Genomic DNA, 12176 nt, shown 5'->3' with positions numbered 1-12176 from the left:
GTGCGAGTCACGTCTACTGCAGCTTCGTCAGAGGCTTGGGGGCGATGGGCCTGCGGGAGACGGAGACGCTGTGAGGACTTCGTCGGTGGCTGGTGGGACTTCGGCGGCCGAGCATACGTACCGCCATACCACGATTATGGACACATGATGGATCCATGTCGGTGGTTATAGTCAAAGCAAGTCGATCTTTACCGCTTTGGGCCTCTTTGGAAACTAAAAGGCACGGTTCACGCAGTGGCCATGTACTTTTCGGGGATTAATCCGTGTGGTCGCGACCGCTGCCTCACTTGCTGTCAGCTGACTTGCGCACGGAAACGTCTGCGCAGCCGTAGAACTCCTCCTGCGCGCCGCAGCCCATTTTGCCGGTGCCGTCCGGACACTCACCCCAGTCATTACCGCCGTGGTACCGCCACTGGGGACACACCGACGTCAGCAACTGCCGTCACCACCGCTTTGTCTAGTGCTAGTCGCTATGCCACATTGGGCACTGGACCGAGATTGTGGCACATTATACAATGATCAGCGGGCAGCATCAACGGGCAACAGCCAGCAACAGCGGTTCATCGGCGGGCAACAGTGGTTCGTCAGCGGGCAGCAGCGGTTGATCAGCGGGAAGCGGTGGCCCACAGGAAAGCGGGCAACAGCGGTTCATGGGCGGGCAGCAGTGGTCCATCAGCGGGCAACAGTGGTCCATCAGCGGGCAACAGCGGTTGATCAGCGGGAAGCGGTGGTCCACAGGAAAGCGGGCAACAGCGGTTCATGGGCGGGCAGCAGTGGTCCATCAGCGGGCAACAGTGGTCCATCAGCGGGCAACAGCGGTCCATCGGCGGGCGGCATCAGTGAGCAACAGCGGGCAACAGCGGTATATTGTTGACCGCAGATGGCGTCACTGTAGTGCGATGAGATGACCGGGGCGGACACTACTGCCCGAAGCAAAGCTGATGGCGGAAGTGTTCTTTGATGCCATATCAAAGGGCTACAGTAGCGTTATCGAGGTTAATAATTTATCGCCGTTGCCTGCTGATTGGTGCGTCATTTATTTTGCTATGCAAATCTGATTTACAGTGCACTCATGGCAACACTTCTGTCGCAGTGTACCCTCTCACCTGGAACCTAGCGTGCCTTCTCACCCGCAGACGCCGTGTACTTTCTCACATGTAGGACGAAGTGTGCTCCCTCACCTGGAAGACGTGGTGTACCATCTGGAGGACACCCAGTGCTGGCTTACATGGAGAAGGAAATGTGCTGTCTCACCTGGAAGACGCAGTGTTCACACTCGAGGCCCGCGGGCAGCTGCAGCTTCACCGTGAAGGGGCGCACCTCATCCGTGATGTGGTACTCGGTCGAGTCCGACCCGGCCAGTCTCAGGAGGTGGCTGGTAGTATCGGGCGGTCGTCAGGAAAATTTCAGCATGGGGAAAGTGACGCAACAGTTCTCCTAAGCGAACTGCCTGCAGAGCAGTGGGAAAAGCGCCACCGGTCTTGACACTGCATGGCTGAGATGGGGGCATTGTTCTCGTCCTCGGGGCTCCGCGACGTACTTAGCTACCGAGGTTATGTGGCGTTACCTGCCTCTTGTCCTGGGAGGAAGGACGGGCAACGCGGGAAATCGACCCCGCTCTGGTTTCCCAGACGAGCAGCTTTACCACTAGACTACCGGAACCCGCAGACTGTTGGGTTCCCTTCCCCCAATATGTGCAATGAGACACGCATAGGACATATAAAGGCGATCCCTTTATGCAGATTAACCGACCATAGCGTCTCACGCTCAGTCATTGACTGCAATCCATACAGCAAGGCCACCATTGACACACTTGTCTAAGCATTCCTGTGTGGCCTCTGTCTGGAATCCAGTCACCGGGCACATCTTGAACTGGAAGAAGCCCAGGTGGTTGGCAGTAATCTGGACAGTCACTTCGATCTCCTGCGAATAATAACAAATCGTGACAGGCATAAAGTGCGATTTGCTGAACGATAATGCAATGATAACGTGGCGCCACTACGTAATTTTCTCTTTCAACCAACTTCCTCATCGTGCTCATTCTATTGCCCTGCTGGTGGTTTTAGGAAGGACTTTTCGAGTCCAATAGCTTGACAGAACCGATCTTCCCCCCTCTGATTCACTCCAATATTCCTATTGCATTTTAGGACTTTTCAGCACAAATTCATTGCAGCACAGATGGATGTGAGCCAGAGTTTACAAGTATGCTCTGTACGTAAGCCAGATAAATATGCCTGCGTTGCAGTGTAATATTCTCAGTACGCGCTCTGATCATTAGATTTGGATAAAGGCCTGCAGCAGGGACCGTATCATTGACCGAGTTAATGTTTGCATCCACTTCAGTCCGTTTTCCAACGATTGCTTCGCATTTGTGGTGTTAAGCTTGTATGATGTTATCTTGGACGTGCGGAAACTTGAAATCCACGACGCCGAATGTACAGAACATTGAACATGTGTACAGTCTCGGGTGTACGTAGGATTTCATAATGGGCAGGGAGAAAATATAAAAACACTGAACACCAAGTGTAGCGTGTGGCGGACGTGAGTAATATCGTGCTTGTCGTAAAATAGCGTCGTACATCCTAGATTTTCATATTTTTGCGGTCGAACAAGAGTTTTCAGCTAGCAATTTGTTACGTACATAACAATACATGGCACAAATTTAGTAAGGGAGAGGACGAGTGTCCCGGTAACCAATATTTGCGTACGCCTCTGCATCAAGTAGCAGGTAAGTATGCCCTCTAGCCACAAGAGACGGTCAGCTCCAACTCTTCCAGCGGACACAGCTGGTGAACCGAAACGAGCGCTGCTGACACCACACCCGGGGTCGAGGCACGCACCGAGCCGACGGTGTAGTTCCGGACCAGGTAGCCCTTGTAGTAGGGTCCGCCGATCTCGTGGGTGCGCGGCTCGGGCTCATCGTACGGGTCTCCACAGATGCCGCACTTGCCGCCTTCGTCCGCCTGCTGGTGCTGTCATCCGATGGAAACGTCACAACAGCGGCCTCCGCACCTCAGCAACCATCGCCACGACACGACGGACAGGAGGCGCTCTAAGGTCTTGCAACAGGGCATCGGTAAAATTGGCTTCATCCATATGATGGTGTTTTTCCGAACACGCGCTGAACTTCGAAGGGTGTTTGGAAAAGCATATTTCGCTCTAAAGGCATTTTCGAACATTTAAACGTATGTAGTGCTATATTGCCGTAGAAGATTGTTAATGAAGACCAACTCCTTGGGGTTGTGTGGCATATATAAGAATGTTGTACAATTTAAACCCCCTTAAAGTGCTATTAATTCAAAGCCCTTATAACGTTGTACTAGCTTAAAAGCTTCTGTAGTTGCCAGCGGCAGTGCGGGATGTGAGTCTAAACAGTGCCGCAGACACTAATTACTTCGTCATCTCACCATCTCATGAGCCATTCCTCGACCATCACAAGATCCATACAGCGTCACCATGTCCCTGTGACACCCTGTGACAACGTCACCTTGTCAACTGGGCCCCACATCCGACGCGCCAATACGACACGCCAGCGGCCGGCTGCTACTAACGTCCTTTCCGCCGCAGAACAGCTGGTTGTCGTTGTAGTCCGCCGGCGTATCGTAGCCCTGTCGCCACATGGTGGCTCGACACGGCGGATCGACCAGGCGACCGTGGCCCCAGACGCCCGCCTGAAGCGGGGTGCGGCAACATGTCGGACGACGTTCTGACGGATGGAAAACGCGACCGCTGTCGGGGGACGCGAGTCGTTGTCGATGCAGACGTCATGGTCGGCGTTAGATCACCAGAGATCGGTGTGCGAAGCGAGTCAGTGTCCAAATGCGCTTCGGAAGTGATCGTGTTCGCACTGACTTAAGGAATGTACATTCTGCTGTGCATGCGTGTGTGTGCGTATACACATGTGCACATGTAGATGTGCGCGTATATGATGGTGTGGACATGCGTGCGCGTGCTTGGCGTGCACGCCGGTCTGCTTGTTATGGGCATGCAGGCGTGCGTCCGCGTGTGACGCTGTGTTGGGGAGACGATACGGGGGTGGACCAGGAGGCCTCGGCCTGAGATATCGGCCTGAAGCGGGGTGCGACAGCGTGTCGGATGACGTGTTGGCGCACGCGGTGTAAAAACATGGTGCTCAAAGTAAACCGGTATCGAGCGAGCAAGCAAAACGACTGCGCTTGGTGTCGGAACCACGGGAACACTTCCGTCGTCATACTTCCACATACCACATACCACATACTTCATACGTCGTCATACTTCCGTCGAACACCTCCATACACTGAGCGTCGAAGTTTCGTCCGTTTCGCACTCGTAAGCAAAAAAACTTTTATGAAGTTTCAGTATTTAACTACTATAACCGACACGCAGTTGACGCGTAAAAAATATTATCCAAATATCATCTAAATACCCATCAAGAAAACATCCAAAACATCCAAGTAAGAAATCCAAATATCCGTCAACTACCAAAGCCGATTTAAGTCCTCCACTCACCAGATAAATGGATAGCAGCAAAAAAGACGCCACAAGCTTCATCTGAAACATAGGTAAGTGGGTTTGTTGGCTCAACACTGGGAGCTTCCATCAGCCACCAATCATAGGGCGTGCTGAGTTATTTGCGGCGTTCCACCGGAAAATATATTAAGCATTATAACTGAAACTTATCTCCTGGGTTAAGTGATGGCTGTTTAAGTATAACGTAATATATTATCTAAGCCGTTCTGCCGACAAAGCCTGTGTTTCATTGTCAATCTCAGGTAGATCGAAAGCCGAGACGTCGCCAACCAACCTCGGTTTGCTTTAGCAGCGATGAGTGCGGCCACGGCGGCAGCGGTCCGAACAGATGGAAAGCCTCGAGCGCCTGCAGTCTACTGACGCTTTGGCACGCGTAGTTGCAGAGTTCCGGCTCTGAGATAACCAGGTGCTAGTTCCCGACGGCTATCAGTTGATTCGCGATTGCTGGCGCGGCCCGCAGTCTAGTTGCCCCATGCGTGGGCCTCCGGGTGTTTGATGCGAGATCGAGCGCTCTCTCTGCGACGACGACCAAAGGAAGTCCAAGGGGGTCGTGAGCGGTTCATGCGTGTGCAGCGCCCCCCCCCCCTTCCCTCTCACTCCCAGTCAATCTCCAACAAAAGCACAGTAGATGATGACCCTCCAAATATCCGGAGCACGAGAGGTGGGTGATACTGCTTGGTACCCGTAAGGACCAAGTCAGTTTTCCAGGTATTGAATTTAGTCAACAGCGCGACAGGTCAAGAAACAGTGGTCGCCAGGGCGGCGGTATCCAAGCGGGCTGCTCGAGAGTTGGTGGCGGAGTTTAATCAAAACTACTTGCCATGCCCAAGTCCAGTATGTCATGCCATTTCAAAGCTATGGATACGCCCGGTTCCACAGTGTACAACATTCTGAAGAACTTAAATGAGAGAGGGCACATGGAGAGCGTGGCTCCAGGGAATTCGTTAGTCAGAATTGACGAAAGAAATGGAAGGATCTGCTACGATTCTCGCAATGCCAGGTGAGCGCGCCACAGTGTGGCTGACTCGCAGAATGAGTCAAGAATAATTCAGAATAATTCAGCCATATGTCAGCAAAATTCTGAAACAGGTTTTTCAGCCACAAGAAAAACGCCGAAGATATCTATCAGAAATAGAGATTAGGTGTCTATAAAAAGTCACCGACACCAAGGCCTATCGGTCGTAGCTGCGACCGATACAAGACTTCTGGGGTCAAGTGAAGCAACAAGTGCCTGAGGGGCGGGGGTGGGTGGCACAGAATGATCTGCAACTGCGCGACCGCATCCAGCAGACGATCAGAGGGATTGACGAGGAAATCCCGCCAGTTAGATAATGCAGAAGGTGTCGCGGTGTGCGTAACTGGCTGCAAACAACACAGTCAAACACCAATTGCATTGATAACGATGTCGTCCCAGTGCCGTCTACGCCTGATTAGGTGCAGAATTTCAGAATGGACTGTTTCAGCACAGCGAATGTATTATGCTTCGATCTTCATGCGGTTTGACAGCCACTGGAAGGGATAACGAATACAATTCCCGTTGTATCCGTTATCCCTCTCACTCGCCGGTCCGATTATCTGATCCAATTCAGGCCGCTGCAATGGTCTAAAATCCACAGAATAAGGTAGCTTTCTTTGTTGCTGTACTTGGCTATCAAGAGATTGTCATTCTTTGTTGCTGTGTACGCGTGGCATTTCAAACACAAAACACAAAGTTTGCAGCTTACTGAACAGCCACGTTTATATTGATGTCTCCTTCGAAACACGCAAACAAAACACGATAACTCAGCATTATTTCACAAGGCACACACGATTTCACAACGTGCCACATCTAGCTTACTTCAGGCGCGGCATCTCGGGTTGGTCATTGGGTCTGAATGATAAGGACTATTGAATCAAGGCCGGCGCGCGGCCGGCCCCGCTTCCGCCGCGAGCCGAGCAGAGCTGTCGCACACAGCTGGGGCGAACAGCTCAGGCGGGGTGGGCCCGGGCGGGCCAAACAGACGCCGCTGGATGAGGCGCGTGCCGGTCCATGACCCGGGACGTCACGTGACCTCATCTAAGGTCTGTTCCCCGGTACCTTGGCCAGGACGGGCCTGGAAAGAAGGATGAAATGTGACGTAAACGTTATCTGGCGCTTGGGTCATCCGGTGGAAGTAACTGAATGGCACAAATGACAACAACATTGCAGTTTGCCTAGAACGTAAAATATTATCACACCAGAACTAGTTTGGAGCCTTCAACACATCCTGAAACATGCTGTTGCATCCCGTCGTAATGCACCAAAACGCTAATCTGGTCTCTCAGATATCTTACAAAGAGCCTAAGGACATAGTGTTATGACATATTGCTATCATGTCCAATGCTGTTAGACAATATGGTGGTAATGCAAGCTTGGTAGGAGTACTCCGGCGTAAAGTGAACACCCCTGGCAAAAGGATAGATGTCAAATGAATCTGTAGTGTCTCGCAACTTTCTACATGTGTACAGCGATCTTGTGCGCGATCCATTTTGCTGATGACGCTGTCTCCTTCTGATAACCAGTGAAATAATAGAATCAGCAGTGTCGTACATTCCCGACACCACGCGTCATCAAGTGGCCTTGACCCCGCATGTGACCCACATGTGACCCTTCACGTGACCCCACACTGACCTCGCGGCGGCCGGCTGGCGGACCGAGACGTCTGCGCAGCCGTAGAACTCCTCCTGCGGGCCGCAGCCCACCTTGCCGGTGCCGTCCGGACACATGCCCCAGTCGTTACCGCCGTGGTACCGCCACTGGAGGATGACACCCACACGGCATGTCAGACACCCCAGCTATGAGCAGCAGTGCGAAGGTGCTCAAAGGCACGATGCATGCAAAATGTTTACATAGTGACGGAAGAAATCAACAGCGCGGTACGTCGTCTTATTTCGAAGACACATCATGCTGTTTCATTTGGGGAACGCGGCGAGCTCTTTCTCCTGGAGGACGCAGTGCACTCTCTCAACTGGATTGCACAGTGCACCCTCTCACCTGGAGCACGCAGTGCTCACACTCGAGGTCCGAAGGTAGCTGCATCCTCGCTGTGTACGAGCCCGTCTCGGCGGGGATGTAGTAGTCGGTGGAGTCCGAGCCGGCCAGCTTCAGCACGTGCCTGCCGAGCAGGAGGGTCACCGGGTTATGTGCAGGGAGAGCGAAGTGGCGACGCTTGGCGATGATGAAGATTAATGCGAAACGCTGGACAGTGGCATTGGCCAGTCGCCAACATGTGCTCACTTGTCGCTCTCTGCGCGCTGCTTAGTTTGTTATTAATAGGGTATGCTATCGTTGCGTAAGCTTGCTTGACCCCAATGCGTGTCGTTCTGGAGACGTACTTATTGAGGCACTCTTGCGTGGCTTCCGTGTTGCCAGTGATGGGGCACATCTTAAACTGGAAATATCCCAGGTGGTTGGCGGTGATCTGGACGGTCACGTCAATCTCCTGAAAAAGACGCCAAATGGCGAATGTTCACAGACAGTAGCAGCCCGTGGATATCCGGTTAGCACGAGGGCACTAAGTTGCAAATCGTTTGTTCCAGCACGGTGCCGCGAATGCGTAAGTGACAACCGCATTACCTCAGGCTTACAAGTTTTTCTCAGCAAATGTTCAGTCATGTGCAGTGCACATGCTGTGAGCATGTCGTGTTAGTGGGCATGCATGATGCTCACCTATTCGATGAATTGCACATATAGCGGCATATCAAGTAAGAGAAAATGAGAGAAAGAGAGGGAGAGAGAGAGAGAGGGGAGAGGGGTTTGGGAGGTGGAGGGAGGGAGGGAGGGAGGAAGGGAGGAAGAATGCAATGAGGAAAGACATAATGGAAAAAACAGAAAGACAGAAGACAAGGGCGGAGAAAGGGACAGAAACACAGAGTGAAAGGTTGACAGAGAAACAGAATGGAGAGTAGTGTCGTAAAAACTAAGCGATGGAGAGGGCCTGCTTTGGCAGTCGCGGCTCTGTCCACCAGTTCAGCCCTTGTCGTACGATCGTACCGAGCCGACGGTGTAGTTCCGGACCAGGTAGCCCTTGTAGTAGCGTCCGCCGATCTCGTGAGTGCGTGGCTGGGGTTCGTCGTACGGGTCTCCGCAGATGCCGCACTTGCCGCCTTCTTCTGTTTGCTGGTGCTGAGTGGGGAAAAATGACAGGTGTTAGTTACAAATGGCGTCCTCCATGAAAGCAGCTTTTCAGACAGACGAAGTTTCCTCCTCATGGCGTCAGTAAGGCTTTTCATAAAAACATACCAACCAACTGTTCCCTGCCATAAATGACATATTGACGTCATGCAAAAAAATACCCGAACTGAAATGTTCTGCAGTATCAAGAGAGACATCGCCCTTTTGAAGGATGGGCAAGCCGCGAACCACGAGCTAAAAATCGATATGCGACGACCTGCGCGTGCATCTCACATCAAGAAGGCGGCGTGCAGCAGGGAACGCGGTGAGATAAATTATTGTAGCTTCCTATGTCAAGACGGCAGGTTATTTCCGCCAACTGTGCTATGTTGCAACGCACATATTTTCCTCCGCAGAACAGCTGATTGTCGTTGTAGTCCGCGGGGGTGTCGTAACCGAGGCGCCACATGGAGGCGCGACATGGCGGATCCATGAGGCGACCATGCCCCACGACGCCAGCCGTCTGTAACAAAGCGTTGTCAAATCACCACGTGACATGGAGGGCAAGCTGTTGATGCGACGTGAATCCAGAAGCTGTAGCAATGTGACGGATGCCAAAACGGTTCGTCCCGTCTCGCGTACCAAAGTAGCATGCATGCAGACACAATATACAAGGCGTATTAAAATGTCACACAAAGAACGAGACTAAATAACGAAACGGTGCCATAAATGTTAAATATAAATGAAAACATTCACAACATTTATTTCCCTGCGAGTCCAACTAAAGACTTAACTTGTTGTTCGAGTGCCCAAAATAATGGCGAATACTCAGTCCACTCACCATGTATACCGAGGCCAGAAGGAGCGGTGCTAATAGCTTCATCTGAAACAGTTTGCAATTATTGCGATTTAAATCTCGAGTTTTTCGATTGGACGATGTATTTTTCGTTATTGTCTGTTGGTAGACGGTAGAGAGGTGTAACAACTGAATTTGAATTAAATTGATCGATACAATCGCATGCAGATAATGGTTTCTTATTTCGGTTCAGTTGAGAAAATACTTTTCGGGTCAAGTTTAACTTCAATGGCTTTGAAACTAGTATCATGTAACGCATCGGTTGGCTAATAAAGATATAGCAACGGAGACATTGTGAACACTCCCCATGGAACTGGCCTTTCCGTGTTCGTTCATGGGCGTGTAAACACGAGTAAAGATGAAGTCGCATTTTAAAATAAATACCAGCAACAAATAGGTCGTTAAAGCAAACCACACTCCTGCAGGCACACACCACGGTCAGAACACGACCGGCGTCTGAGTGTCGGACCCCGGCCATTTCAGGTGCAGATATTATAAGGCTGAAGGAACGACGTGCTGTCCTGTCCTCACTGCGGCAACTTTAAAAGTAGTGCTGCGGAAGACCGAGACGCAACGAAATCGCTTCTAGTTAAATAGCCAGAAGCTGCGGCAGCTCTGATTCATTTCCTTAAAACTTTAGCTGAAAGTTTTGCAGGATATCAGACAGACTGCGGGACCGCGGTGTCGGAATCCTTGCCAGGTATAGCTTGTTACGATGGACTCATGACATCCCTGTCGTGCAACTCCTGACAAATGGCAATTTTTCCAGATAATCTGAACTAGCTACGCAATGTCATGTGACGGCCGCCTCCTATCAACATGACTCTCTCGGCCAGTTGTTTACTGGCAAACAAAGGCGATCAGCTGAGGAGCACTGACGGCAAGAAGCGCGGGGTTCAATGTCGGACGGAATCTCATTTTGCTGAGCGTTCCCTACTTGCGTTTTGATAATTTTGCGAATCGCGGCTTCCGCATGGGGATGGTGGTGCTTAAAAACATAGCTGTATCCAAATAGCACTTTCAAAGACGACGCTTTAGGCCATGGCGTACCAGCGAGACCAGTTGAATCGAATGATACAAAAGTAACAATATTTGCGAATTTCCCTACCCGTAGGAGGTGAGAAAACGTCTGACCATCCGAATTCTTGCCTCTTCTGGGAATATCGAATTGAGGCTTTTTGAGGAAAGGTATAATCTGTTGATTGTCTCTGACTGTGGTAACGAACCGAGTGTTTGCCCGGTACTAACACTTACCTTGGACGAGTGGGTTTGTCGCGGGGCGTGCTCGACGCAATGTCAAATCTACGAATGTTAGCTAACGCACTGAAGTCAGCACCAAATATCAAGCAAATCTGGGTTTTTGTTGACTGCGATAGCCACGTGCTCAGTTCCCACGAACTATCTGCCGCGGCTTACGCTACATTTCATGCGGCCCTGAAATGGATCCGGTCTGTGGACATGAACTTCACAATGCCCGATACGACGGTACTCACACTCGGGATGTCAATAGATAGACGCTTCCAGAAAGAGACTCCGTCGGATGTAGTGGTAATCGGCGTTATTAAAGCGTATTTATGAACAACTGACTGGTTTGGATGTAAGTTTTTAGTGTTCAAGCTGGGAAGTAGCTCTGCATCAGCACCGCACCGTGGTGGTGACCTGTCACTATTCGCTATCATCATATGTTTAGAATGAGGAGACAACGAGCAGACCACACGGTCCAGTCTCTAATTTTTTGGTGTGATTAGCAGGTGGAGGTGCATGAATGTAAGCGATTAAGCGAATGGCGGGGCGAATGCGCGGCGCTGGTGTGACGGCAGCAGACCAAACTGCCTTAAAAAGGATACCGTGGCGTCACGACCTCACGGTCTTCTTTCATTATCGCCGGCCTCATGCCATGTTATTTGCTATTCTGCCTGCTCTGTGGCAAGCAGCGACTATCCTCGTTCTCTTCCTGTGTTTTAGAATTGCATTGGCTCCTATTATCACCCTTTTTATGGTGGCTCTTCGATGCTTTCCTGTTGACGGCGCCGTGGCGTGACCATGGTCCTGCTCTCCCAGTCCATAAGCACATAACGTCAGCGGAACGTCAGAAGGCGAGCACTGCCAGCACGGAAACGCCGCTCTGTGAGGGATCGCTTTATGCTTTTGTAAAATGGCAATGTAAATGTTGGGGAGTGGCAGTAGCGCATATCACGCGAACGGCACGATAATGACAGGCGATGCGAAAGGGAAAGTTACAAAACAGGATGGAATGACATGCAATCCATGTATGATAGCATTTGTACCTGTCCTATCCTGGACGAAGACAAAAATGCCGAAGCTTGACGTACCTTGAAACATAAAATGTGATTAAAGATGATCTGGCAACGATGTCACGTTAAAACGAGATTGCAAGATAACGGCACACATGATCATGCGCTTACAGAAATAAAACCGTCACGCTGTCCTTCTGTGGTCTCATATCCAGACCATCAGCTCCAGTCCGACAATCCCGAGTTTCATTACGCCCGGTGTCACGTGACTCGACGCCGTTGCCGCTCGGTGGTCGGGTTCCCTCCCTCCTCCAGTCCCCCCGCGCCCGCGCTGGCACGGTTCGGGGGCCAAGCCGGCCACCGTCACAGCCGATGAAACCCGGCACTTCCGAGCGAACAAACAACCCTTCAATCACGGCGCGGC

The 12176-nt window shown here is 51.3% G+C and overlaps 1 protein-coding gene across 1 annotated transcript; it reads right to left on the bottom strand.

Moving 5' to 3' along the window:
• Window positions 1-13: 13 nt before the first annotated feature.
• On the bottom strand, window positions 14-10793 carry LOC119111708 (uncharacterized). Its single transcript, XM_037235513.1, has 14 exons — window positions 10752-10793; window positions 9483-9524; window positions 9042-9164; window positions 8522-8653; window positions 7864-7970; window positions 7523-7643; window positions 7160-7284; window positions 6587-6602; window positions 3552-3671; window positions 2841-2972; window positions 1814-1923; window positions 1255-1375; window positions 288-412; window positions 14-50 (listed from the first exon to the last, which is right to left on the bottom strand). Exons 2-14 carry the CDS (start codon window positions 9522-9524, stop codon window positions 14-16), a joined length of 1311 nt encoding a protein of 436 aa, XP_037091408.1. The 5' UTR covers window positions 10752-10793.
• Window positions 10794-12176: the final 1383 nt, after the last annotated feature.

This window comes from Pollicipes pollicipes, unplaced genomic scaffold, assembly GCF_011947565.3.
Source record: "Pollicipes pollicipes isolate AB1234 unplaced genomic scaffold, Ppol_2.1 Scaffold_7261;HRSCAF=8764_pilon_pilon_pilon, whole genome shotgun sequence".
Classification (NCBI taxonomy): Eukaryota; Metazoa; Arthropoda; class Thecostraca; order Pollicipedomorpha; family Pollicipedidae; genus Pollicipes; species Pollicipes pollicipes.
Note: the sequence above shows the minus strand (reverse complement) of the source record. Positions and strands in the feature narration are given on the sequence as shown.

Excerpts from the sequence above, each read along its gene's own strand:
- LOC119111708 (XM_037235513.1), bottom strand. The coding sequence starts at position 9,524 with ATGAAGCTATTAGCACCGCTCCTTCTGGCCTCGGTATACATG. Across the intron at positions 7,644-7,863 it reads ACGCAAGAGTGCCTCAATAA|GCACGTGCTGAAGCTGGCCG; the intron begins GTACGTCTCCAG and ends CCTGCTCGGCAG. Across the intron at positions 1,376-1,813 it reads ACACAGGAATGCTTAGACAA|CCACCTCCTGAGACTGGCCG; the intron begins GTGTGTCAATGG and ends CGATACTACCAG.